We start from the raw sequence: 23,748 nt of genomic DNA on the forward strand, positions 1-23,748 counted from the left end.
CGGTCCTGCTAGTGAGCTCAACCTCCCAGTGCAGGAAATCATCGCAAGTGTGAGAAACTCCCTGAGGCGCTAAAAAACGTCTAAGAGCCATTGAATAGCAGTGTCAATCTCGGCATTGTAGCCGTCGAGAAACACCCCACCAAAAGCGCCCCAAACCGGACTTTGGATTATTTCCAGTGAATCGCGCCCTATGTCTGCTCAAATTATCTAAGTAAAGATTGCTGCATAAAAATAAAATGGAAAATACTGGGATTGTATCTCATGCCAGTCAACAAAGTCCCATTTATTTCTTTCATCGCAAGATGCAGCATTTGTGGGTTTTCATTGTACCTGTTTGTATAAAGATAAAATGCCATAAATTCTTTGCTCATGGCTTTATTCACAAGAAAATTGAAAATGTAATTTTTTTGTCATAGGTAACACAGAAGATGCAACACAGAAGCAGGTCATTCAGCCTAGTTATGCTCCGCTTGAGCCTCTCTCCAGCCTTCCTTACCGAACTCCATCAGCACAATCTTCTTTTCCCTTCTCTCTCCTATGCCTGTGCAGCCTCCCCTGAAAGGCATCTATGCTCTTCTTCTGGTCATGTCTGTGTGTCACTGGCAAGGTTCATCCGCGGTCTTTGTCTGCTGTTTCGTAATGCAGATAAAATTACAGAATTATGTGGTAAATCTTGGCATCCTGACTGGAGTTGCGGAGGCTGACACTGCATGGTTTCTGCAGTGAAATACAGATGACTTTTAAACAAGGCTAATATTGTAGTGATATTGCAGATATTCAATGGGGAATAATGTCGGCTGCAGCTCTCTCTCTCTCTATGCTGTGGTAGGATGGATTTGGGGGAAAAGACTGCTATAATTTCTGGGTCATTTATTTTTGTTCCAGTCTTGAGTCAAGAAAATTATCCGTGTACCCACCCCCCATGCTTTACACAGTTACTGTTCATGCTGCAGACGTAACAATCATTTCAATTCAAAGAGGTCCAATTGTCTTTCAACAGAAATACATAAAATTCTTTCAGTAATGAGTGTTGCCTTCATTGCCGAAAGCTTTTGTAATGTATGCATAAGCACTTGAAACTGCTTTGTTCATCATTAGGTTTTTGTGCGACTTCTGAACCTTGGTTCCTCATGTAATGTCCTAGTTGCAATGGGTGATGCATTCCCTGTCACTTGAATCTAGCTGTAACTCGAGTTCTTGTGCTCTGAAGATCCTGTTGTAACTTAGAATGGAGTGTGTACGTTAAGCATCCCTGATTTCAGGCAGGATATTACAAATTCGATTTCAACTACACTGCATTTTTAGAAAGTAGTTTTAATTATAAATTGTCATATGAGAGTACCTTTAAGAAATGGGTGTTTATAAATGGGTGTGGATATAAGTATCTGTAGTGTGAGTACTTTTAAGAAATGGGTGTTTATTACTGCAGTGATGTCAGAGAGTGGGTGGAGCTGGGCTGTCTGTCAGCTTTTTACTTTCGTTTTAGGCTGTTTGCTGCAGGGTGTGTTTTAGTTTTGTTTTCAGAGCTGGATAGCTGCAGTCACAGCCAGAAGGTCAATTAGAGTCTCTCTCTGTAATCTAAACACTGTAAATCGATCCTGGTGATTTAAAACTAATAACAGTAGTGACTTTAACCTGATGTGCTTCTGGTAAAAAGTTTTTTTAAAGTCTTTTGGATGTTAAAATGAAAGCTTAAAGGATTACTTAGTGTTGTATTCTTTGGGGGTTGTATTTGAATTAATGGTTGCTAAGATGTTCACTGTATGTTTTTAAAAGGTTAACTTGAGTTCATAGAATAAACATTGTTTAGCTTTAAAAAATACTTTTCCATTTCTGCTGTACCACACCTGTAGAGTGGGCCGTGTGCTCCCCATACCACAATCTATTAAAAGTTGTGGGTCAGGTGAACTCCATGATACACTTTGGGGTTCTCTAAATCCTGGCCCATAACAAATTAAAGAAATTTACTGAACTTGGTGACCTTCAAATAATGCTATGTACAGAGGCATGCCAGTGAAGGGTCAATTCTTACATCTCAGTGTAATTCAAACACTAGAGGGAACCGCCAGTTCTCAGTATAAATATCAGACCTCAGGTAATAATGGGCAGTTAGCAAAGGAGAAAGACTGAGTACAGCACGAGGAGTAAAATAGATTGGATGGAGTTAACACGAGGATATCATTAGTAACTACTAGATTATTGATTACTGCTAGACAGATTCAATTTGACTTTATGATTAGTTATAGCTCAGTATTGTGGGAAAACTTCATTTAATTAATCGTTATCCAAAAAAATAGTTTTGATTCAATCTAACGATTGGTGGTTTCTTAGTCATCAACTCATCGGACCATTTTGGATCAAAAGGCAAATTTTCACCAAAGGTAATATAACACTCCATAATTACCCAGACATGAACAGAATGTTAAAACAAAAGATTTGAGACAAGGCAGTAAAAGAGAATTGAAAACAAAGGTTCCTGTCCTGATATTGTGACTGGAATTCTTCTCTTCCCCCCCCCGCCCCCCCCCCCCCCCAACTCCTACTGTCGGGTTCAATGGCAGTCAGGTTTGGGGGGGGGGGGAGAATTCAGCGGGAGGCCCACAAATCGGTTTTACACCAGCGTGACTTTACAGCGAGATCTTCCGCTGGTGTCCGGCACGGTGGATCGGGAAACCCATTGGAGGCCGGCATGAAACTCAGTAGCTTCCCGTTAATGCCTGGGGGCTGCCTCTGGAGTTCAGGATAAAGTTTACCCGGATCCCTGGACCTCAGAACACTGCAGCATTGGGTGGGGGGAACATCTTCAGGTGGACCTTCCAGATTCGATGTGTTGGAGGGAGTCCATCGTCCAGCCTCTGAATGTTCCTGGAAATCCATGCTATTTCTCAGGGAGCCCATGTTTCAGCCTCAGTGTGATCCCGGAGATCAATTTTCATTTTCAGGAGATCCACCTTCTATCTTCAATAGTGGGTCAGTGATGATTGGCACCTTTTCAGTATGGTGCCTGGATAGAATGGCAGACTACATGCCATCAGGCCTGCTCAACTGTGGAATATAGCACAGTTGCATAGTTGATAAGGTTGGGGCAGGAAGATTTGACGTGTTCCCCCTCTGGCCTCCTCAGCGGGAAACACTCCGCGTTCCTATTCTCCGTGTAAAACTGGCCGAGTTCCCGATGGCATGGTTCTAACCTAGACCCAAACTGGGAGAATTCCGCCCTGCAACTCCTGTACATCAATGATTTGGATGTTGGATGAGGGGAATTGATAACCAAATTTTTAGACGATCCTGAAATGGAGGGCATAGGAATAATCCTGAGAGCACAAGGATGCAAGAAAGAGACATTACTAAGATGGTGGACCAAGGAAAAGAAAAAATAGCAGAAGAATGCCAGAAGTGGCATTCAATTCTCAGTAAATGTGGTCTGCTCGAGCTGGGTTTGAAAAAGAGTAAAGGAAATGGGGTAAGCAGGAACATGTGAAGGGGCAGAGAGAGTTGGTGATTTAAATCAACTCTATATTAGAAGCAGGACCTCCAGCAGATGAGGCTATTTAAATTTAAAAAAAGATTTTGAACAGTACACTGGGATTTATAGGTCTGGCATATGAATGTTGAAATGTAATGCTGAACTTATATTAGATGTGTTGGAGATGACTAGATTCAGTTTTCAAACTAGTAAATAGATGGAGCTCATCTTGAGCAAAGGAGGAACTGGAGAAATCTGTCAGCCAAGGGCCGGTTTAGCTCAGTGGGCTAAACAGCTAGTTTGTAATAAGAACATAAGAAGTAGGAGCAGGAGTAGGCCATCTGGCCCCTCGAGCCTGCTCCACCATTCAATGAGATCATGGCTGATCTTTTGTGGACTCAGCTCCACTTTCCGGCCCGACCACCATAACCCTTAATCCCTTTATTCTTCAAAAAACTATCTATCTTTATCTTAAAAACATTTAATGAAGGAGCCTCTACTGCTTCACTGGGCAAGGAATTCCATGGATTCACAACCCTTTGGGTGAAGAAGTTCCTCCTGAACTCAGTCCTAAATCTACTTCCCCTCATTTTGAGGCTATGCCCCCTAGTTCTGCTTTCACCCGCCAGTGGAAACAACCTGCCCGCATCTATCCTATCTATTCCCTTCATAATTTTATATGTTTCTATAAGATCCCCCCCTCATCCTTCTATATTCCAACGAGTACAGTCCCAGTCTGCTCAACCTCTCCTCGTAATCCAACCCCTTCAGCTCTGGGATTAACCTAGTGAATCTCCTCTGCACACCCTCCAGTGCCAGTACGTCCTTTCTCAAGTAAGGAGACCAAAACTGAACACAATACTCCAGGTTGACCTCACTAACACCTGATACAATTGCAGCATAACCTCCCTAGTCTTAAACTCCATCCCTCTAGCAATGAAGGACAACATTCCGTTTGCCTTCTTAATCACCTGTTGCACCTGTAAACCAACTTTTTGCAACTCATGCACTAGCACACTCAGGTCTCTCTGCACAGCAGCATGTTTTAATATTTTATCATTTACATAATAATCCCTATTGCTGTTATTCCTACCAAAATGGATAACCTCACATTTGTCAACATTGTATCCCATCTGCCAGACCCTAGCCCATTCACTTAGCCTATCCAAATCCCTCTGCAGACTTCCAGTATCCTCTGCACTTTTTGCTTTACCACTCATCTTAGTGTCGTCTACAAACTTGGACACATTGCCCTTGGTCCCCAACTCCAAATCATCTATGTAAATTGTGAACAATTGTGGGCCCAACACTGATCCCTGAGGGACACCACTAGCTACTGATTGCCAACCAGAGATACACCCATTAATTCCCACTCTTTGCTTTCTATTAATTAGCCAATCCTCTATCCATGCTACTACTTTCCCCTTAAGGCCATGCATATTTATCTTATGCAGCAACCTTTTGTGTGGCACCTTGTCAAAGGCTTTCTGGAAATCCAGATATACCACATCCATTGGCTCCCTGTTATCTACCACACTGGTAATGTCCTCAAAAAATTCCACTAAATTAGTTAGGCACGACCTGCCCTTTATGAACCCATGCTGCGTCTGCCCAATGGGACAATTTCCATCCAGATGCCTCGCTATTTCTTCCTTGATGATAGATTTCAGCATCTTCCCTACTACCGAAGTTAAGCTCACTGGCCTATAATTACCTGCTTTCTGCCTACCTCCTTTTTTAAACAGTGGTGTCACATTTGCTAATTTCCAATACGCCGGGACCACCCCAGAGTCTAGTGAATTGTGGTAAATTATCACAAGTGCATTTGCAATTTCCCTAGCCATCTCTTTTAGCACTCTGGGATGCATTCCATCAGGGCCAGGAGAGTTGTCTACCGTTAGCCCCATTAGCTTGCCCATCACTACCTCCTTAGTGATAACAATCCTCTCAAGGTCCTCACCTGTCATAGCCTCATTTCCATCAGTCACTGGCATGTTATTTGTGTTTTCCACTGTGAAGACCGACCCAAAAAACCTGTTCAGTTCCTCAGCCATTTCCTCATCCCCATTATTAAATCTCCCTTCTCATCCTCTAATATTTACCTTAGCCACTCTTTTTTGTTTTATATATTTGTAGAAACTTTTACTATCTTTTTATATTCTGGGCAAGTTTACTCTCATAATCTATCTTACTCTTCTTTATAGCTTTTTTAGTAGCTTTCTGTTGCCCCCTAAAAAATTCCCAGTCCTCTCGTCTCCCACTAATCTTTGCTACTTTGTATGCTTTTTCCTTCAATTTGATACTCTCCCTTATTTCCTTAGATATCCACGGTCGATTTTCCCTCCTTCTACCGTCCTTCCTTTTTGTTGGTATAAACCTTTGCTGAGCACGGTGAAAAATCGCTTGGAAGGTTCTCCACTGTCCCTCAACTGTTTCACCATAAAGTCTTTGCTCCCAGTCTACCTTAGCTAGTTCTTCTCTCATCCCATTGTAATCTCCTTTGTTTAAGCACAAAACCCTAGTGTTTGATTTTACCTTCTCACCCTCCATCTGTATTTTAAATTCCACCATATTGTTATCGCTCCTTCCGAGAGGATCCCTAACTATGAGATCCTGAATCAATCCTGTCTGATTACACAGGACCAGATCTAGGACCGCTTGTTCCCTCGTAGGTTCCATTACAGACTGTTCTGGGAAACTATCGCGGATACATTCTATAAACTCCTCCTCAAGGCTGCCTTGACCGACCTGGTTAAACCAATCGACATGTAGATTAAAATCCCCCATGATAACTGCTGTACCATTTCTACATGCATCAGTTATATCTTTGTTTATTGCCTGCCCCACCATAATGTTACTATTTGGTGGCCTATAGACTACCCCTATTAGTGACTTTTTCACCTTACTATTCCTGATTTCCTCCCGAATGGATTCAACCTTCTCCTCCATAGCACCGATGTCATCCCTTACTATTGCTCAGATGTCATCCTTAAATAACAGAGCTACACCACCGCCCTTACCATCCACTCTGTCCTTCCGAATAGTTTGATACCCTCGGATATAACCTGCCGCGTCGCTTACCATTAATGTTTTTACTTCCAGTTTTATTCCTTTTAGTATTCCTGGCCCTGTTCACTGAGCTCCCTTCAGTCACTGTACCTTGTACTGTCGCCCTTTTTGATTTTTGATTGTGGCTTCTCTGCCTTACACTTTTCCCCTTACTGCCTTTTGTTTCTGTCCCTGTTTTACTACCTTCCAACTTCCTGCATCGGTTCCCATCCCCCTGCCACATTAGTTTAAACTCTCCCCCACAGCTCTAGCAAACACCCCCCCAAGGACATCGTTTCCAGTCCTGCCCAGGTGCAGACCGTCCGGTTTGTACTGGTCCCACCTCCTCAGAACCGGTTCCAATGCCCCAGGATTTTGAATCCCTCACTCTTGCACCATCTCTCGAGCCACGCATTCATCCTATCTATCCTGACGTTCTTACTCTGACTAGCTTGTGGCACTGGCAGCAATCCTGAGATCCTACCTTTGAGGTCCTACTTTTTAGTTTAACTCCTAACTCCCTGAATTCAGCTTGTAGGACCTCGTCCCGTTTTTTACCTATATCGTTGGTGCCTATGTGCACCACGACAGCTGGCTGTTCATCCTCCCCTCCCAGAATGTCCTGCAGCCGCTCTGAGACATCCTTGACCCTTGCACCAGGGAGGCAACATACCATCCTGGAGTCTCGATTGCGTCCGCAGAACCGCCTGTCTATTCCCCTTACGATTGAGTCCCCTATCACTATAGCCCTGCCATTCTTCTTCCTGCCCTTCTGCGCAGCATAGCCAGCCACGGTGCCATGAACCTGGCTGCTGCTGCCTTCCCCTGGTGAGCCATCTCCCTCAACAGTATACAAAGCGGTATATCTGTTTTGCAGGGAGATGACCGCAGGGGACACCTGCACTGCCTTCCTACTCTTGCTCTGTCTTTTGATCACCCATTTTCTATCTCCCTCAGTACCTTTCACCTGCGGTGTGACCAACTCGCTAAATGTGCTATCCACGACGACCTCAGCATCGCGGATGCTCTAAAGTGAGTCCATCCGCAGCTCCAGAGCCGTCAAGCGGTCTAACAGGAGCTGCAACTGGACACACTTCTTGCACGTGAAGGAGCCAGGGACAGTGGACGTGTCCCTGAGCTCCCACATCATACATGAGGAGCATGACACGGGTCTGAGATCTCCTGCCATGTCTTAAACCTTTGGTTAACTTCAACAACTACAATTTCCCCCCCCCTGCAAAATAAACGAAGAAAAAATACATAAATATACCAATGAAAAGAAAAATAAAACAGAAAAACAACTTACCTGTCACTTACCAGGGATAAAAAGCACTTCCTCCCCACCCAGCCTTGAATTCCCACCTAGATTCAAATTACCAAACTCACTCTGCTGTCTCACTCTGGCTGTGCCTTCTCTGGCTCACTGTGAGAACTCACTGGGAGAGAGTTTACAAGTTGCTCTTTTTAAATTGGCCTGAGTTGACTCCCCTCCCCCACCTGCTTTTAGATCAAGGTAGATTTAAAGTGACTGACACTTAACTGCCAACCAGTTATGTGAGTGGGTGCGGCAGCCCTTGTTAACCTACACTGCACAATTCTAGACTAATTTAAATTAATTTAAACTCCTGAAATTTAAAAGCAGCTGACTTACTGATTTGATTTGATTCAATTCCCACCTAGATTCAAATTCCCAAACTCACTCTGCTGTCTCACTTTGGCTGTGTCTTCTCTGGCCCACTGGGTGAACTCACTCACTTAATGCAGGTTTAATTCACGTACTGGCTTACCCAAACAGGCGCCGGAATGTAGCGACTAGGGGCTTTTCACAGTAACTTCATACTTGTGACAATAAAAGATTATTCTGAAAAAAGGTTGAAGGCTAAATCAAACTTTGCACAGTTTTCTTTTTGAAATTTCGAGTACCCAATTCATTTTTTCCAATTAAGGGGTCAATTTAGCATGGCCAATCCACCTAGCCTGCACATCTTTGGGTTGTGGGGGCGAAACCCACACAAACATGGGGAGAATGTGCAAACTCCACACGGACAGTGACCCAGAGCCGGGATCAAACCTGGGACCTCGGCGCCGTGAGGCAGCAGGGCGAACCCACTGCACCACCGTGCTGCCCAATTTTGCAGTTTATTTATTCCTAATGATCCATTTGTAGAGTAGGTTTGCACCTACAAATGCCAATTAAGTTTCTTGAAGAATACAGTGTGGTTAAAAGTTGTATTTCTAGGCTAGAAAAGAAACATTAAGCAATACTTGCCACACTTAATTGGGTAAAAGCCCGACCGTGCCTGGTTTAGAAATCCAGTGCTTCGTGTTTACTTTAGTGTTGGGAATTCATTGTAGCGATCTCCATTATATACCCAGTCTGCCTCTCAAAGATCAGTGCTCAGGAGTGCTGTGATGTTAATGTGCTGAGAACAGCTGAGCCAGTTCCTTTTCGGAAGCCAGACCCTTTATGACTGGATGTTAGAAATTCCTGACAGATGCCTGTTTTTTTTTTCATGGGAAATGAGGAAGAGAGCAGTTTAGCTTGACCTTATATTCAACCCATTCATCGTAATTAATACTTATTCAGCAACGAGAGATCAGGCCAGCTTTTTCTTTGTTATGATATCAGCCTGGGCAATTCGCGTTTTTTGGTGTCTTAAAACTCCTGGGGAGGGGATTTGCCTCCACCCCCGGCGGTGTGTTCTACAGCGGCCAGCAGCGGGATCTTCTGGGCTCGCCGTTTCCTGTTGAACCAACGGGGGAGGGACTACCGTCGGCGTGACAGTAAGATCCCGTCAGCGTAAACGGACAGAAAATGCAGCCCACAATGTTACAGGAGGAGCCATCCACTGAATTCAAATGCCAAAATGGCTCTGATTTACTTGGTGGGGAGACTTAACTGAAACAAAGGGCGGGATTCTCCGACCCCCTGCCGGGTCGGAGAATCGGGGGGGGGCGGCGGCGTGAATCCCGTCCCCGCCGGCTGCCGTATTCTCCGGCTCCGGGGTTTTGGCGGGAGCGGGAATCCGGTAGCCTGGCCCACGGTAGCCTGGCCCACGATCGGGGCCCACCGATCCGCAGGCGGGCCTGTGCCGTGGGGGCACTCTTTCCCTCCGAGCCGGCCGCTGTCAACCTCCGCCATGGCCGGTGCGGAGAAGAACGCCCCTGCGCATGCGCTGGGATGACGCCAGCACACGCTGGTGCTCCTGCGGCAACTCGCGCCGGCCGGCGGAGGTCCTTCGGCGCCGGTTGGCATTGCGCCAAGCCCTTCCGCGCCGGCTGGCGTGGAGCCAAACACTCCGGCGCCGGCCTAGCCGCTGAAGGTGCGGAGGATTCCGCACCTTTGGGGCGGCCCGAGGCCAGAGTGGTTCACGCCACTCCTCGGCGCCGGAGTGACCCTCCCCGCCGGTTCCTGCCCCATGACACATTTTACAAATGAGCTCCAAATGAACCTTTAGTGTGTGAGTTATTTGTCTTCCTCCTCATATCGCAGCTTGGGTTTGAGTATAACGTTTAAAGGGTGGGTAGTTTTCCGGTCATGATGAATATGAATAGATCAGTGCTGCCTTATCCATAATTTAGATTAGTTTGCACAAGGCCATGCGTAATCGCTCGTTCTTTTGGGAATACAAGATGATGTGACAGATGGGCTTAGGAGGGGGCTCCTTCGTGAATTGTGTCCAGGGAATTATATTTTGTATGTCTAATCCTGAGGTAATCCCAACATATTGTAACATTGGTCCTCAGCCTGCACATTTTGTGCAAAAGAAAAATGTGACCATTTATGGCCATGGGACAAATAAGCCTCAATGGGAATAAGGGGCTGAATTCTCCAAAAATGTTCCCACGATAGTCCAGAAAGTACTGAGCGATCCTCTGACTTGGCAGGGTCCGGAATGCTTCTCGCAGTTCTGGCTGCGGTTACGGGACTCCGCACTTCCGGTTGGGAGTCTGCGCGTGCGCACGGCGGCGGCCTGCAGCGGTCGCCCGGTGGGACATGGCGGAATTGCACTATGGACCGTCATCACAAATGTAGGCCCCCGCCCCGAGATTCTGCGCTCCCGTCGGTCCGTGACGCCCGATCGCTCCCCAGGCCATCCATGAGCCCCCCCCCTCCCCACAATGATCGATCCCCCCGCCCCCCCTATCAGGGCGGCCACGGACTGAGTCCGCAGCTGCTATCCGAGGTTCCCGACGGCCAATACATGGTTAGAACCATGTTGTTGGGAACTCGGCCAGTTTTACAGGGAGAATAGCGGGGGGGGGGGGGACTCTGTCAATGGCCCCCTACCCGCACTGCGTAGATCATGCGTGAGCGACTCCTGAGCGATTCTCGGGGGACTCACTTCAGCGGCGGCGGTCCTGATTTCCGGGTAAGCGGCCCTTCTCCGCCGCCGTGCCGAACGCGATTTCGACGTGGAGGCTCGGAGAATCCAGACCCAAGGAGTTTACTTCCAAATGTGCGCTCTCATTGCAAGGTCGTGCTGGGACTTTTGTGGGGGGAGCAGTCCCTGTGATTTTATCTTCAGCCCTTCACAGGGAGCTCAGGTGTACTCCTGAGATGTAGGATGACATCTTCCGGCTCTTCACGCCAGATGATCCCCGCCCCCCCACCACCGGCCAAAGATGGGCCACCTCCCGCCACCGAGAAACACGCCGCGACGAAGATGGAGAATCCCACTCGCAGCATTTTTATGCCAAGAATGATTTTGAGGGAACATTTTTCCTTTTATTGCATTTGAACATAAAGGATCACTTAAGGTCAGAGAGGAAAGATTGGAGGGGAGGATCACACCCCTGTAATCGATGGATGAAAAATGTGTGGAGTGCATTACTCATGTACTACCCTCGTTACCCGATTTTGCTCTGTGTGCTATGAGCACCTAATGCTTAATACGCAGGATTTTTTTTCTCATTGAAGCCAGTCTTGAACAGGATCCCACCCCCCTCACTGCTCTCCCCCTCTCCGTACCTTTCTTTATTAAGACAGGGTGAAAAAAGTGCGGGATTTTTCTGGGAGTTATTCTTTTCATATTAAAACGAAAGGAACTGAATAATAATTTCTGGGAATTCCCTCCATTACCATGAACAGTAAAATCCCAGAGGATTGCGGATGATGGAAGGGCAAGTGTTGGTGCCTCGATTGAAGAAAGAATCTTGGGGGGTGTGGTGTGAGGGGGTTACAGGAATGAATTTTTTTTTTTAAAGAGGAAAAGCTTTGCGTATTTATACTTCTGTTTATTATAAAGATAAACTTTCCAAATGACTGAGTTGCCGGGGCTAGTAAACACATGACTGAGGGCCACTGAGGGGCTGGTTTAGCACAGGGCTAAAGAGCTGATTTTTAAAGCAGACCAAGGCAGGCCAGCAGCACAGTTCAATTCCCGTACCAGCCTCCCCGAACAGGCGCCGGAATGTGGCAACTAGGGGCTTTTCACAGTAACTTCATTTGAAGCCTACTTTTCATTTTCATTTTTTCATTTCATTGCGAGTTTAGATAACAAGACCCCAGGCCTACTATTCGTGATAGATCCTGCCAGTTTCTGGTTGGATGGTGCTGATGTTATAGGAGGCACTTCACTACTGGTGACACCCTCGGCGAATGTTTACAAATAAAATATTTACTAACACGGTAAAGTGGCAGCATGGTAGCATAGTGGATAGCACAATTGCTTCACAGCTCCAGGGTCCCAGGTTCGATTCCCGGCTCGGGTCACTGTCTGTGCGGAGTCTGCACGCTCTCCCCATGTCAGGGTGGGTTTCCTCCGGGTGCTCCGGTTTCCTCCCACAGTCCAGAGATGTGCAGGTTAGGTGGATTGGCCATGCTAAATTGCCCTTAGTGTTCAAAATTGCCCTTAGTGTTGGGTGGGGTTACTGGGTTATGGGGATAGGGTGGAAGTGTTGACCTTGGGTAGGGTGCTCTTTCCAAGAGCCGATGCAGACTCGATGGGCCAAATGGCCTCCTTCTGCACTGTAAATTCTATGATAAAACACAGCTGGTCCCCTTGATTTCTTGAGAATTATGCAACAAATTATCCAGCAAAGTTATATGTCCACCTAGATGTGTTTGAGAAATTACTGCTTGATGTTTGGATTTGGATTTATTGTCACGTGTACTGAGGTACAGTGAAAAGTGTTGTTTTGCGTACACTCCAGACAGATCGTTCCATACATGTAAAACATAGGACATATGATAGATACGCAAAGTAAATACATAGACACAGACATTGGGTGAAGCATACGGAGTGTAGTGCTACTCAGTAGAGAGGATGCATGGAGAGATCAGTTCAGTCCATAAGAGGGTCATTTAGAAGTCTGGTAACAGTGGGGAAATCTGTTAGTGCATGTTTTCAGACTTTTGTATCTCCTGCTCAATGGAAGAAGTTGGAAGAGTGAGTAAGCCTGGTGGGAGGGGTCTTTGATTATGCTGCCCGCTTTCCCAAGGGAAAGGGAGGTGTGGACAGAGTCAATGGGTGGGAGGAGGGCTCGCCTGATGGACTGGACAGTGTTCACGACTCTCTGAAGTTTCTTGTAGTCTTGAATTGAGCAGTTGCCATACCAGGCTGTGATGCAGCCAGATAGGATGCTTTCTATGGTGCATCTGTAAAACTTGGGAGGAGTCAATGTCGACATGCCAAATTTCCTTAGTTTCCTGAGGAAGTATAGGTGCTGTTGTGCTTTCTTGGTCGTAGCGTGGACCAGGACAGATTGTTGGTTAATTGCACACCAAGGAATTTGAAGCTGTCAACCATCTCCACATCTGCACCATTGATGCAGACAGGGGTGTGTATGATGCTTTGCTTCCTGAAGTCAATGGCCAGCTCCTTAGTTTTGCTGACATTGAGGGAGAGATTGTCATTATTACACCACCCGACTAGGTTCTCTACCTCCCTCCTGTAATCTGACTCATCGTTGTTTGAGATCCAACCCACTAAGGTCGTGTCATCAGCAAACTTGTAGATGGATTTGGAGCCAAATTTTGCCATACAGTCATGTGTGTATAGGGATTATATTAGGGGGCTAAGCACAAAGCCTTGCAGGCCCCGGTATTGAGGACTAGTGTGGAGAAGGTGTTGTTGTTTATCCTTACTGATTGTGGTCTATGGGTCAGGAAGTCGAGGATCCAGTTGCAGAGGGAGGAGCCAAGTCCTGGGTTTTGAGTTTTGTTATGAGCTTGGCGGGGTTTATGGTGTTGATGGCGGAGCTGTAGTCAATGAATAGGAGTCTAATGTAGGAGTCCTTGTTATCAAGATGCTCCAGGGATGAGTGCAGGGTCAGGGAGATAGTGTCTGCTGTGGACCGGTTGTGGCAGTATGCGAATTTCAGTGGATCAAGACTTTCTGGGAGTATGGAGTTGATGTCCCTCATGACCAACCTTTCGAAGCACTTCATAATGATCGGTGGCAAGGCCGCCGGAAGGTAGTCGTAGAAACATTGATTCTTCTTTGGCACCTGTATGATGGTGGCCTTCTTAAAGCAGATTGGAACCTCGGAACAGACTAGGCAGAGGTTGAAGATGTCCGCGAACATACTGTCAATTGGTCCGCGCAGGATCTGAGTGCATGGCCAGGGACTCCGTCAGGACCTGTAATTGCGAGGGTTCACTTTTAAGAATGCCGATTAGACTTCAGAGGCTATGATGGTCGGTGTGCGTGTGATCAGGATGCAGGGGCAGTTGACACCAGTTTGTTAGTTTCCTGCTCAAAACAAGCATAGAATGCATTGAGTTCATCAGGGATGGGTGCGCTGTTGCCGGAGATTCTATTTGGCTTTGCTTTGCAGCCCTTTCTGTTGTTTTAGCCTTGCCATAACCGATGAGAGACTGTGCCATTAGTCTGTGACTCGAGCTTAGTCTGGTATTGTGTCTTGGCATCCTGATGGCTTTGCCTGTCTTGAACGCCTCAGACCTGGCCTACAGTAGGGAGTAAATCACCCGGTTAAACATTGGTTTCTGGTTGGGGAACGGACGTACTACCCTCTTTGGCACGCAATCTTCTACACACTTACTGATAAAGTCTGTGACGATGGTGGCATACTCGTTTAGGTTGGCCAATGAGTACTTGAATATGGCCGTTGATAGCTGGGGCTGTGTGTTTCTTCTTGGATAATAAATGTCATCACAGTACTAGAGGGCCATAGGCTGCTCTCCCCTTTGAGAGCTGATTTAACCCGAGGGTCACTGCACCTGAGGTAAGGGAGAAGTCGGGCCTTCATGGATAACCTCAGCCAATCTGGGAATTAATCCATTGGTATTGTTAGAATTAGTCAAAATTGATTGTGGCAGGCCCAAGGGAAGTGAGACAATTACTTGGATTGGAGAGGTAAATTCAACCTCTCCATTTCTCTTGACTCAAAGTTTGTTCAACTCAAACGTTCTCATAATTGAGATTTTGCTTTTGTATTAAATCCCAGCTTCATTCCTTTGCCAAGGCAGGAGCTCATTGACTACCTTAGCCAATGGAGGGGACAGTTGTTCAGCTTGCCTGTCCCCTGATCAGCATCTGTCGACTCCCACAGAAAATATACAGGGGTTGACATTGGGTCAGGCCAGGATCAGGCTTAGCTGTGGTGCCACAACTGTGGAATAGCCCGTGGATAACCATTTGCACAAGATAATAGATGGTGAGTTGCCCTTCAGACTGTACCTTCAGGAGTGAAGGAGAGAATCTAAGTGATAAAGGTGTTTTACCCTCTACAGGTAGAATCATGCGGTATCGAGCCTGGCACATGATGTTCATTGTCACATCGCCAGGTTTGAACTTGCACATCAAGTTTTGTTGAATTGATAAACTCTTGGTACATTTCTAAAACTCCAGAGCGTCACCCTGGAGAGTTGGAAACCAGGTAGTTATTATTGGCTGTTGCTTTCGAATGTTCTGCTGCATGAAGCTCCTCCACGCTGTATGTATATACTTTGTTGTATTTTTATTTATGCTAACGCTTCAAGCAGAGCTTTGTCAAATCTAATTGTGTCTTTGCTTCTTTCCCTCAAAAGCCAAACGATGGAAAAACCTCTTTTCGAATTCTTACACTTCTGGCCTTCCATGTAGCTCGTTTGCAGGATATAGTCCATATACCAATGGGTTTAGCTCTCAAAGCCTCTACAAACCCATTACTAAACAATTACTAATCTCTGAAAGAACAGGTAGAGTATAAAACTGGAACAGCTTGAATGTTTGTTTCTCTTAATGTGAGCATTACACACATTCTGCTACCTGCATGCACCGCTTAATATAACTCTATCAAGGAAAACCTGGGTAATCTGTGAAAAATCTTGATTGTTTGGATTCTGATTTCTGTAATCAAAAGTGAACATGAAGAATAATTCCTTCATTCGAGTTATTCAAGGTGAATTGAAGCACCGTGAAAAAGATATTTGGTAGGGCTGATAAAGGTTAATATCCTCTTCTTCCAGGGGAAAGACTGCTCCAGGTATGCATGGGTTTTAAATGCATTAAATTGCCTTTGAATGTAGTCATTGTGAATGGTGCTACTATTGTAGGCATAGCAACTAGTTTAATTACATTCCTCCCCCACTCCCCGAAGTAGAGTCATTAAAGTGCTCCTTCCGTGTGTATTTTTTGGCGAGGTATTTGATCAGCAAGGCATGTGGGAAATTGAAACTCGGATTAATTCACGCTGAGGATTACTCGTACAACACATTTCTTCCTCGACTATTTTAGGTGAGACCTGAACCCATTTATGTTAAAAGGGTCAGAAAAGTACAGTCAGGATTTTCGGACAAATCCCAGACTTTCATCCTTGTGGCTCAATCATGAATTTCAATCCTGGCTGCTGCCCATTCTATTTTTAAGGGGGGGGAGGGGGGGTGCCGGCGGTGTTGGGGATGGGCTTGAGTCAGTGCTGCTGCCTCTGGAAGTTGCTGAGGCGGGCAGGTTAGAAAGCACAACTCCGTTCGCTGTGATGTTAGCTCAGTTCTATGAGTATTTGACACCCTAACCCTTAACCCCAAGCCCCAACTAACCATCATGCCCACCCACCCCCCATCTCCACAACTATTCACCCAGGATCCACCATGGACAGAACGCATGAGCCCTATAATGCGAATCTTTGAAATCCTCATACAATAAATAAATAATTATCGATTCAAACTCCACTAGAAATTGCTCCTTTTAGGAATCCATAAAACTATCAATCAAGTCCGTAGCCATACAAACTCCGCTTGAAAGAACTCATTCCTTTTAAGTGCCCTTAAATCTGTTGAAATAAGCAAACAGCCATCCAAAGTCCTCTTCAAAATACAAAACAACCTTTATAAGCTAAATCCATTCGTGGGGCTTGGAGCTCAGCCAAGTATTCATCTGGAGATTTAATTGCACAATGGAATAAACAAACCGCCCAGAGCTTAAAATAATTGTGCCTTTGAAGTTGATTAAACAAATGGCTATCTGTTCAAAGGTTCAATAGATGGCTTTTCAATCAAAGTCAGGTATCTATTCAAATATTTTAAATGGTCAGCATTTGTCTAGACTTTAAATCAAAAATCAAAGCACAGTTTAGATGATTTGGTAATATGTGATTCTCAATACTGTTCAAAACAGAAGAGCACTATGTCCACTGGAGAAATTACTCAATGCATCTTTTAAAAAAAAAATTTAGAGTACCCAATTATTTTTTTCCAATTAAGGGGCAATTTAGCGTGGCCAATCCACCTAACCTGCACATCTTTGGGTTGTGGGGGTGAAACCCACGTAGACATGGGGAGAATGTGCAAACTCCACACGGACAGTGACCCAGGGCCGGGATTCGTACCCCGGTCCTCAGCACCATAGTCCCAGTGCTAACCACTGCACCGCGTGCCGCCCTTGCAATGCATTTTAACACTTCTACAAAGCTAATCAATAATTTGGCCTCTTACCTCTTTACAGCAGAGGAAAGTCACTGCATCATAAACATTCTTAACTTATTACACAGCATCCAATGATGACATTTGAAGTTGGCAATACCCATTAAACTTATGCGGCAAAGGTTCACGACCTCCGATTAGGCTTTTCCCAATGGCTTCCGACTTCTCTGAGGTTCCCTGAACCATGCTTCTGATAGGAAAAATGGACTAGATCCCAAAATGGAGCTGGAACGGTCAGGATTGCAGTGTGTGGGCTCGCTGCCTGCACCCTTATCCTGAGGCCATACAAATTCCACATGGGGGCAAGAATCCTGGAATCGGGCCTCGCCCGCCATGTTTAACCCCCCCCCCACCCCCATTACAATATGCAAACAAAGGCATAGAAATTCAATCTGTGGTGTGCTCGTGCTCTGCTAGTCCACAAATAATTTGAGACGTCAGTGCTGACTGTAATTTTCTTTTTTTAAAAAATAAATTTAGAGTACCCAATTCATTTTTTCCAATGAAGGGGCAATTTAGAGTGGCCAATCCACCTAGCCTGCACATCTTTGGGTTGTGGGGACGAAACCCACGCAAACACGGGGAGAATGTACAAACTCCACATGGACAGTGACCCAGAGCCGGGATCGAACCTGGGCCTCGGCGCCGTGAGGCAGCAGAGCTAACCACTACGCCACCTTGCTGCCCTTTGACTGTCACTGAGGGCCACTGAGGGGCTGGTTTAGCACACTGGGCTAAATAGCTGACTTTTAAAGCAGACTAAGGCAAGCTAGCAGCACGGTTCAATTCCCGTTCCAGCCTCCCCGAACAGGCGCCGGAATGTGGCGACTAGGGGCTTTTCACAGTAACTTCATTGAAGCCTACTTGTGGCAATAAGTGATATTCATTTCATTTTCAAGTTATCTTCAGGGCAGTGCCAATAAAGGTCTTCGCTTTTGCCCATTTTTTTTTGCATTGAAAAAATGTTTCTGCTACTTTATTATATGTTGCTGCTGTTAATTTTACATTTAGTGATGTGGGGGCCATGTTCAGTAGCCTGCTGCACTTTCCCTTCTTGCAATGTGCGTTGTTTCAAAGTAAGTGAGGGGAAATAACCACAAGTCCTCTGGTTAGCATTCGTCTGTGTTTCCCCTGATCCACTAACTGTGCTTTTTCTATCACAGAAGAGGAAAACCTGCTTACTTTGAACTTGCCTCTGCTCTGTTCCACCAATAAATGGTAGACCCTAGCACCTTCCTCGTACTCCTGTACCATCAGTCGTTGCACCTAAACTTGCCTTGCTGGCTCCTCCACTAGCTCCCAGGAATGCCGACTGCAGGGCATGTGAATTCCCGCTTGGCGTGTTGCTGCCATACTAGCCATGGTACAGCTGCACAAACTCATCCACAGGGATAGATTTTTTTTATCCATGAAGGCCACCAATATGCGAATAGCATCTGGCAAATTAAATTGCAAACTTGCCACAATTGGTCAAAACCTATAAACCACGATGATTTTCACAGACTATTCATTTTAACAATGCTGCCACCTTTTAGGCTCAGGCAGCCTCGGGACTTTAATGCCAATTGGACATCTCCAGCACTGCCTGATATTTTCCCTCCTCATGACAACAGATCTAGCAGGATATCCTCGAGCTAATCTTTCCTGAGCACAGTGCACTTCTTGCATATGGCAAATGCCTGGAATGGACAATCAGCTCTTCTGTGATGGCTTAGGAGACAGTAAAATTCTCCTTCGAGTGAAGTTGGTCGAGGAAAGATTTATTAGAAGCACTTGAAATCATGAAATGTTTCGACAGAACAAATAATGAAAAACCCTTTCCATTGATAGAAAGGCCAGGAAGAAGAAGACACAGATTTAAGGAGATTGACATGAGAGCCAGATGTGGGATGAGAAGGTTTTCATTTTTAAATGTAGCAATTTATTACAACTGTCTGAAAGGATGGCGGAAGAATATTAAATTGTAACCTTTAAAAGGAATTGGTTAAATACTTATTGGGACAAAATTGCAGGATTATAGGGAAAGAGTAGGAGTGAGGTTACTCTTTCAAAGAGATAGTATGGACATGGTGAATTGAATGGCCCCCTTCTCTGCCATAAGATTCTATTGTATGAATCTCTATTTCAACATAATATGGATGCAGGGATGAGAAAGGAGAAAATAGGCTGTGCTTGAGCTTAGAATCATAGAATCCCTACAGTACAGAAGGAGGCCATTCAGCCCATTGAGTCTGCACTGACCTTTGATTGAGCTACCCATTTACACTCTCCCTTTCACCCGGCTCTAAACCTGTAACTCCATAACCTAACCTGCACATCCCTGGACACTAAGGGACAATTTAACATGGCCAATTCAACGAACCTGCACATCTTTGGACTGTTGCAGGAAACCGGAGCACCCGGAGGAAACCCACGCAGACACGGGGAGAGCGTGCGGACTCCGCACAGACAGTGACCCTGCCGGGAATAGAACCTGTGTCCCTGGCACCGTGAGACAGCAGTGCTAACCACTGTGCGACCATGCCGTCTTTATGATGAGTGGGAGGAAAATTCAAAGGAGTAATGACCATGTTGATAAAATGAACAACAAAGATTGCGAAGGAATAGTTGGGAAATAAAGGAGAACTGTACTTCACCAAAAATTCTAAACTGCAACAAATATCTGTTAATTATTATAGTCCTTCATGCTGTGGCTAATTTGCTTCAAACGGCTTCAAAACCTGCCAACAGCAGTTAGGTCTTGCCGATAAATCAGTCACGCGTTATGTGAATTTTGCCTGAGCCTTCAGCAGCTCGAAGAACTAATCCAGTCCAGAATGGCCAAGGCAGAAGTCTGTCGTGACAATTTGGTAGGTTAGTTCAAAAAACTACCTCTGACGTGGTAAAATGGAGCTGTGAAGGAGGTGCGCCATCGCACGACACTGACTAACGGTTTTCTCCTGATTTATAATCTGGCGACATTGTTAAAGGCGATTACAGAATTTGTAAAGCATCGACATAAATCTGCAGAACCAGGGACGAAATTCTCCCCCAACGGCGCAATGTCCGCCGACTGCCGCCAAAGACGGCGCCAATCAAACGTGCATCGCGCCGGCCCAAAGGTGCGGAATGCTCCGCATCTTTGGCGGCCTAGCCGGAGGGATTTCCGCCCCGCCAGCTGGCGGAAATGGCGTTTGTTGCCCCGCCAGCTGGCGCGGAAATGCAGCGCATGCGCGGGAGCGTCAGCGGCCGCTGTCAGTTTCCCAGCGCATGCGCGGGAGCGTCAGCGGCCGCTGTCAGTTTCCCAGCGCATGCGCAGTGGGGAGAGTCTCTTCCGCCTCCGCCATGGTGGAGGCCGTGGCGGAGGCGGAAGGGAAAGAGTGCCCCCGCGGATCGGTGGGCCCTGATCGTGTGCCAGGCCACCGTGGGGGCACCCCCTGGGGTCAGATCTCCCCGTGCCCCCCCCCAGGACCCCGGAGCCCGCCCACGCCGCCTGGTCCCGCCGGTAAATACCAGGTTTGATTTACGCCTGCGGGACTGGCAATTTCTGGGCGGGACTTCGGCCCATCCGGGCCGGAGAATCCAGCGGGGGGTCCCGCCAACCGGCGCTGCCCGATTCCCGCCCCCGCCCAATCTCCGGTACCGGAGACTTCGGCAGGGGCGGGGGCGGGATTCACGGCGGCCAACGGCCATTCTCCGACCCGGCGGGGGGTCGGAGAATGACGCCCCAGATGACCCAGTGCAGGCCGCTGTGGAGCTGCATTCTACTGTGGCAATCTTCTAGATGAAGCTCCTTGCCAATTCTGTGATTATACAGGCCTGAGTGTGGTAAACCACTGTTGCACCTGTATTAGGTGATGTACGGTAGGACCTGTACTACAGGTTCGCCGGTAGTCCCTGCCTGCTGGCTCCGCCCGGGAGGCGGGGTATAAATATGCGTGTCCTCCAGCCAGCAGTCATTTCACCAGCTGCTGTGGGAGGCCACCCATCTGATAGCAATAAAGCCCCAGCTGGATTCAACTATCGTCTTTTGTCCAATTGATCGTGCCTCAATTTATTGCTATCAGTTTCGAAGGATGGACCGCCGTATCAAACCGGATCGCCTGCAGCTCGATCCGCACTCAAGCGATGCCAGAAAGGACTTCCAGCACTGGCTAGCTTGCTTCGAGGAGTATATCAACGCGGCACCAACCCCTGTTCCAGAGGCTCAGAAGATTCAGATTTTATATTCCAGGTTGCGCTCCAAATCTTTCCGTTAATCCAGGACGCACCGAACTACACCGAAGCCATGACTCTACTCAAGGACAACTCTCCATGACGGTCGCCCATCGCAAAGTCCAGTCCTACACCCCCAGCTGCGCGGCCCACCCCTCCTACACTTCGTGGACCCCACGGACAGCCGCCCCAGCGGTGGCGCTGCCCACCCAGTACGCCTGCGCTGCACGCCAGCCAGCGAACCTCAGGGGCCCCCGATGCTAGTTTTGCGGCCAACAGAAGCACCCCCGCCAACGCTGCACAGTCCGCGCTGCCCTTTGTAAAGCCTGCGGGAAGAAGGCAATGTGCCAGGCCTGCTCAGTAGCCACTACCGCCCCCACCCCCCTCGGTCACGGACAGTGGGCGCCGCCATCTCCTCCCCCAGACCACGTGCGGCCAGTGGGCGCCGCCATCTTCCCCTCCGCGCAACACGTGCGTTCCATGGGCAACGCCATCTTGTTCCACCCCCGCAACGTGCGTTCCATGGGCGCCGCCATTTTGTAACCCTCAAGATCTTTGGGCGCTGCCATCCTGTCTACCCCTCAGCACATGGGCAGCACCAGCGTTCCAGGGCCCTGGCTCACCAGCCGCCCCATTATCCGACGACCAACCAAGACTCGCCGTCATGTCAATCGACCAGTCTCGTCCGCATAACCTGACCAACGCATCCACCAGCGTGAAAGCCGACGGACATGTAACCTCCTGCCTGCTGGAGTCCGGGAGCACCGAAAGCTTCATACACCCGGATACGGTAAGGCGCTGCTCCCTCACAATACACCCCGCCAACTAAAAAATCTCCCTGGCCTCCGGATCCCATTGCGTAGCGATCCGGGTGTACTGTACGGTCACGCTCACGGTCCAGGGCGTAGAATTCAGCGGCTTCCGCCTCTACGTCCTCCCTAACCTCTGTGCTGCACTAATCCTCGGCCTGGACTTCCTGTGCAACCTCCAGAGCCTAACTCTGAAATTCGGCGGGCCCTTACCACCCCTTACTGTGTGCGGCCTCGCGACCCTAATGATCGACCCACCTTCCCTCTTTGCCAATCTAACTCCAGATTGCAACCCGTTGCCACCAGGAGCAGACGGTACAGCACCCAGGACAAGACCTTCATCAGGTCCGAAGTCCAGCGGCTGCTTCGGGAAGGCATCATCGAGGCCAGCAACAGCCCCTGGAGAGCTCAAGTGGTAGTAGTTAAAACTGGGGAGAGACACCGAATGGTCGTGGACTACAGCCAGACCATCAAGCGGTACATGCAGCTCGGCGTGTACCCCCTCCCACGCATATCTGACATGTTTAACCAGATTGCGCAGTACCGGGTCTTCTCAACGGTAGACCTAAAATTTGCCTACCGCCAGCTCCCCATCCGTAAATCAGACCTTCCATACACCGCCATCGAGGCAGACGGCCGTCTATACCACTTCCTTATGTTCCCCTTCGGTGTCACAAATGGGTTCCCAGTCTTCCAAAGGGAGATGGACCGAATGGTCGACCGGTACGGGTTGCGGGCCACCTATCCGTACCTAGACAATGTCACCATCTGTGGCCATGATCAGCAGGACCACGACGCCAACCTTGCTAAATTTCTCCGCACCGCTACTCTCCTAAACCTCACCTACAACAAGGAGAAGTGCGTGTTCAGCACGAACGACCGGTACGGGTTGCGGGCCACCTATCCGTACCTAGACAATGTCACCATCTGTGGCCATGATCAGCAGGACCACGACGCCAACCTTGCTAAATTTCTCCGCACCGCTACTCTCCTAAACCTCACCTACAACAAGGAGAAGTGCGTGTTCAGCACGAACCGCTTAGCCATCCTCGGCTATGTGGTCCAGAACGGAGATCTGGGGCCCAATCCCGACCGCATGCACCCCCTCATGGAGCTCCCCCTCCCCCACTGCCCTAAGGCCCTCAAACGTTGCCTGGGGTTCTTTTCGTACTACGCTCAGTGGGTCCCAAACTATGCGGACAAGGCCCGCCCACTCATATAGTCCACCCAGTTTCCCCTGACGGCCGAGGTCCAACAGGCCTTCGCCCGGATCAGAGCTGATTTTGCCAAGGCCACAATGCAGATGAGAGATGTAGATCTCTGTAGATGAGACGCTGCCCTTCCAAGTAGAAAGCGATGTATCA

At 47.6% G+C, this 23,748-nt stretch overlaps 1 protein-coding gene and 1 long non-coding RNA gene across 3 annotated transcripts in view; one reads left to right on the top strand and one right to left on the bottom strand.

The window, feature by feature from the left end:
- Positions 1-23,748, top strand: part of slain1a (SLAIN motif family, member 1a) — a 149,101-nt gene that overhangs the window by 59,431 nt on the left and 65,922 nt on the right. The window contains exon 3 of one of the 2 annotated variants that reach the window (XM_072476203.1): positions 15,510-15,659. The exons of the other annotated variant lie outside the window; for it this stretch is intronic. Coding sequence (XP_072332304.1) covers positions 15,510-15,659 — 150 coding nt within the window. The remainder of the gene's footprint in view (positions 1-15,509; positions 15,660-23,748) is intronic. 2 annotated transcript variants of the gene reach the window in all.
- Positions 263-11,051, bottom strand: LOC140391561 (uncharacterized). Its single transcript, XR_011935107.1, has 2 exons — positions 10,861-11,051; positions 263-629 (listed from the first exon to the last, which is right to left on the bottom strand). It is a non-coding gene; the product is annotated as an uncharacterized lncRNA (long non-coding RNA).

This window comes from Scyliorhinus torazame, chromosome 15 (assembly GCF_047496885.1).
Source record: "Scyliorhinus torazame isolate Kashiwa2021f chromosome 15, sScyTor2.1, whole genome shotgun sequence".
Classification (NCBI taxonomy): Eukaryota; Metazoa; Chordata; class Chondrichthyes; order Carcharhiniformes; family Scyliorhinidae; genus Scyliorhinus; species Scyliorhinus torazame.